The 4,388-nt window shown below is 46.3% G+C and overlaps 1 protein-coding gene across 1 annotated transcript in view; it reads left to right on the plus strand.

Annotated features, from left to right (window-relative positions):
- The window catches only part of BAALC (BAALC binder of MAP3K1 and KLF4), a 35,775-nt gene that overhangs the window by 1,124 nt on the left and 30,263 nt on the right, over positions 1-4,388 (plus strand). The window contains exon 2 of the mRNA XM_007465323.1: positions 503-713. Within this exon, the coding sequence (XP_007465385.1) occupies positions 503-713 (211 nt within the window). The remainder of the gene's footprint in view (positions 1-502; positions 714-4,388) is intronic.

Raw genomic sequence — 4,388 nt, forward strand, 5'->3', positions numbered from 1 at the left:
CAGCAGGTACTGGTTGAGGTGAACTGATAGCAGCAGAGGGTTGGATATCAGATGTGAGTTAAATTGAATTTTAACTCAGTTGGAGATGAAGTTGGAATTGAAGGTGAAGGTGGATGTCGTCTCTGAGAGAGGAACATGTTATAACAGAGCGGGGAGAAGATTTTTTTTGTTTTTTCTCAAATTTGGAAAGCGCTCTTTAGTTGTGTTGATGCTCACGTGTCTGGGCTCCATGGAATAGGGCTCTATCTTTGTGTGTATCTCCAACTTCAGTGATTTTGGCTTCTGCTAACAACTGCATAATCAAACCAGATGTTACAATGGGGGAGATACCCAATTCCATTAAAGTTCCTCTGTTGGATGCAAGAATAACTCATCCAGAGGAAAGGACCTGCAGAATCTGATGACATGATTCCAAATAGTGGCATCTGACAACATAGTAAGAAGATGAAGAGAGTTATAGCAGTCCATAGTACCTTCTCTCTAAACTGGATTTTCCTTTCAGGTTTCTGAATTTCTGGTTAGAACTGCACAGAAAGGTTTGATAACTTCTAAAAATTTGATGCCCGTGGCAGCGGCTAGGGCGGCCCGCTGGGGCCCAGCGGCCTCGGCACCGCCTTCGATCGGGTCCCACGGCTCAGGCCTTGGCGCCCTGCCACCCCGCACAGGCTCCACCCCGGAAAGGATTTTTAGAGTAGCCATCTTCTCAGTGAAGTGTGAGCCACCATGTGCTGATTTTTTTGGACAGCCACAGCAGAGCCAGGGGTCAGTAGTGGCCTGAGTATGCCAGTCCCAGGACTGCATCTGTCTAAGTCCCTGCATGACCTTGGGCTCATGAAGTTTTCCCACAGGGCTACCTACCTTCTGGTATGTTCCTGAGGTCTGATCCAGATACTTCGGGAAACTTGGAGAAAAATCAGTTTTGCTATTGTTTTACAATGAAGAAAATCCCTAGAAGGGATTTTGATTTTTCTCAGGCTTCACATCCCTTGGTTCTATTATACCAAACTCAGCAGAACCTGTTTCAAAATGGAATCCGTGCATTTGGGATGGAATCAGGTCACACAAGCAGGTTACTGACTTTACAGATAATGTGGGCCAAACCCTTCCATTGGAAGAGTTACCTCCTTTTGTAAATATCGAGAACGGTAATATGATTTACAGCAAAGCCAACTGCACCTACTCCTGGAACCTTGCAGGAACTTGTTGAGGGTGGGAAGCTTGAACTTGACTTCAAAGAAGAAAAAATTAAGCTTAAACCTGCTTTTAAAACTATCCAGGGCAAGATCAGAGACAGGAACTGGGGATATAAGAGCCAATTAGTGCATTTTAGAAATACAAAATCAAAGCAGTCCCACTGGAGTTTTTATTTCTGCTTCTGATAGAAATCTCACGGTATCTGTCTTATGTGACTGCTACAGAGGGATTTTAGATCTCACCAACTACTTAAACATTCATAGTGAGCTGTAGAAAATGGCTTGTGAAGCTTAATCCTGTCCATTCTGGCTGTGTCCTTTTGAAATTGTTACTGAAAACCTTTTCATCTAGACTGTGGTTACAGTTGATTATCCTAATTAATTTACTATTGTTTTCCTTTTCTGCCCCTTTCTTTCTAAATGTTCAGTTGCACTTGTCAGGTGTGTATTTCGGCAAAAGGCATCTTTCTGAAGTGGCATAATTACCAGTCCAGGCCTTCTGAGAGTGGTTTCCAATTTGGTGACTCCAGCTGGGAAGATAATCACCTTAAAAATGCATTCAGAGGGCTAAGGGAGTCTCCAGAAGGGGGCAGAGCCCCAAAGACAAGGTTCTCCTTGTTGGACTCCCTGCCTCCAGGCTCAAGCCCTTCAAGTGGATCCTCCACACTGTTCTCAGGCTGCCATTGCCCACAGGACACTGTCCAAACTCCTTGACAAGGTACCTATGACCACCCATGATTTGACCTCTGCCTCTCTTTGGCCTGTTTTTGTACTTTGCCACCAACAATACCTCTTGGACATCTTTCTTGCCTGCATCCTGAATATCTCCACCAAAGGTCAAGGACTGACTCTCTCCCTCCTTCACTGCTGAGTCCCAGCCCTAGAGCAGAGCCTGGCACGTCGGAAAAGTGCACTAAATATTCATGAACCGCTGGTCCATGGCCTGTTTTCTCTGGCTCTGTGCATTTCTCTTCAGCACAACAAAGGCCCATAGCTGGCCATGCACCAAATGATCTGTCCTTCTAAAGAAGGTGAGGCCCAGTGAGGGCTTGTGGATACTGTGTTTTATCTTTTATCCCTGTCACATGTGTCACATATCAGCCCTCTGATAACATATAGTAAAGAGACCCTAATGTACCAGCCAGCTCTGTAATCTGGGGCTCCTGCATTAGCTCAACCTTCTGACCTCTTGATGGGCTTCCTGGGGCCCTGTAGTCTCTGGGTCCTACACCCTTTAGGAGTTGCTGTGCCCTGACTGGTTCTGGGACAAAGTTGTAGAATTGCCACAGTTGATCTTTTTTTTTTTTTTGCGGTACGCGGGCCTGTCACTGTTGTGGCCTCTCCCGTTGCAGAGCACAGGCTCCGGACGCGCAGGCTCAGCAGCTATGGCTCACGGGCCCAGCTGCTCTGCGGCATGTGGGATCTTCCCGGACCGGGGCACGAACCCGTGTCCCCTGCATCAGCAGGTGGAGTCTCAACCACCGCACCAACAGGGAAGCCCCTGATCTTTGATAATACTCTTTTTCCCCATCTCTTTTCTCCATTTTCTTTCACCCATGTAGTACCCCTGCATTCCTTTATTCTTAAGAAAAGATCTGATATCAGCTCTTGTGCCTGAGGGTGGGAAGTTGAGAAATCAACCCTGATTGTGTGCCAGGCCCAGAGCCAGGCTCGCCTACCCTTTTTCCCTTTGATCACCAATCTTTGATGCAGATATCATAATTCTCATCCTTTACCCAAGGAAATTGAGTCTTAGTGATGATAAGTAGTGGGGCAATGACAGAGACAGAAGATGGGAACAAGATGTCTTTGGAGTCACACAGATCTGAGTCCTGAGTCTTGGTTCCGCCATTGGCAGGCTGTTTGTCTTTGAGCAAGTTTCGTGGCTTCTCCGAGGCAGTGTCCTAGTCTGTAAAATGGACATAGTTATAGCAGAGAGTTTGTTTTGATACTTGGTAGGCCAAAAAAGGAAAAAAAGGTGAACGTTATTATTAAGTCACTTTGGAAAGGTCACACAGCTTGTAAGGGGCAGAGCTGGGATTTGAACCCAGGCCTGCCTGGCTCCAGTGCTGCCCCACTGTAGCACGCGTGTCCCGGACGTACAGCCAGCAGGCCGCCAGTGACGCTTGCTGAATGACTATGAACTTAAGTCATTCAGCTCACAGGCACTTAGGGCCCCAAGAAGTTCAGTCTCAAAATGGAGGCAGGGCTTCCCTGGTGGCGCAGTGGTTGAGAGTCCGCCTGCCGATGCAGGGGACACGGGTTCGTGCCCTGGTCCGGGAAGATCCCACATGCAGTGGAGTGGCTGGGCCCGTGAGCCATGGCCACTGAGCCTGCGCGTCCAGAGCCTGTGCTCCGCAACGGGAGAGGCCACAACAGTGAGGGGCCCGCGTACCGCAAAAAAAAAAAAAAAAAAAAAAAATGGAGGCAGATTCAGAGATATGGAATGAAGGGAAAAAAAGCAATTCAAGTCCTGCTCTATCTTACAAGAAAAGTATCACAAAAGAAGGAGTTTTTAAAATTTTTTTCAGCTTTGCCGAGGTATAATTGACAAATAACACTGTAAGATATTAAAAGTGTACAACATGACTTGATACATGCGTACATTGTGAAAGAATTTCCCCCCATCGAATTAATTAACACATACCGATCACTTAAGTTCTACTCTCAGCAAATTTCAATTATACAATATGGTATTATCACCCACTATAATACTATCACCCACCCATATAGTATTATATGGTGATTATAACAGTCACCATGTTATACATTAGATCCTCAGACCTTATTCATCTTATAGCTGAAAGTTTGTACCCTTTTACCAACCTCTCCCTATTTCTCCCATCTTCAGCCCCTGGTAACCACTTTTCTACTCTATTTCCATGAGTTTAACTTTTTGTTACTATTGTTAAGATTCCACATATAAGTGATACCATGCAGTATTTGTCTTTCTCTGTCTGGCTTATTTCACTAAGCAAAATGCCCTCCAGGTTCATCCACGTTGTCACAAATGGCAGGATTTTGGAAGGAGTTTACTTCTGATGCGCAACAAAACCTCTTTTTTTTTTTTTTTTTTTTTTTTGCGGTACGCGGGCCTCTCACTGTTGTGGCCTCTCCCGTTGCGGAGCACAGGCTCCGGACGCGCAGGCTCAGCGGCCATGGCTCACGGGCCCAGCCACTCCGCGGCATGTGGGA

Source organism: Lipotes vexillifer, unplaced genomic scaffold (assembly GCF_000442215.2).
Source record: "Lipotes vexillifer unplaced genomic scaffold, Lipotes_vexillifer_v1.1 scaffold1586, whole genome shotgun sequence".
Lineage (NCBI taxonomy): Eukaryota > Metazoa > Chordata > Mammalia > Artiodactyla > Lipotidae > Lipotes > Lipotes vexillifer.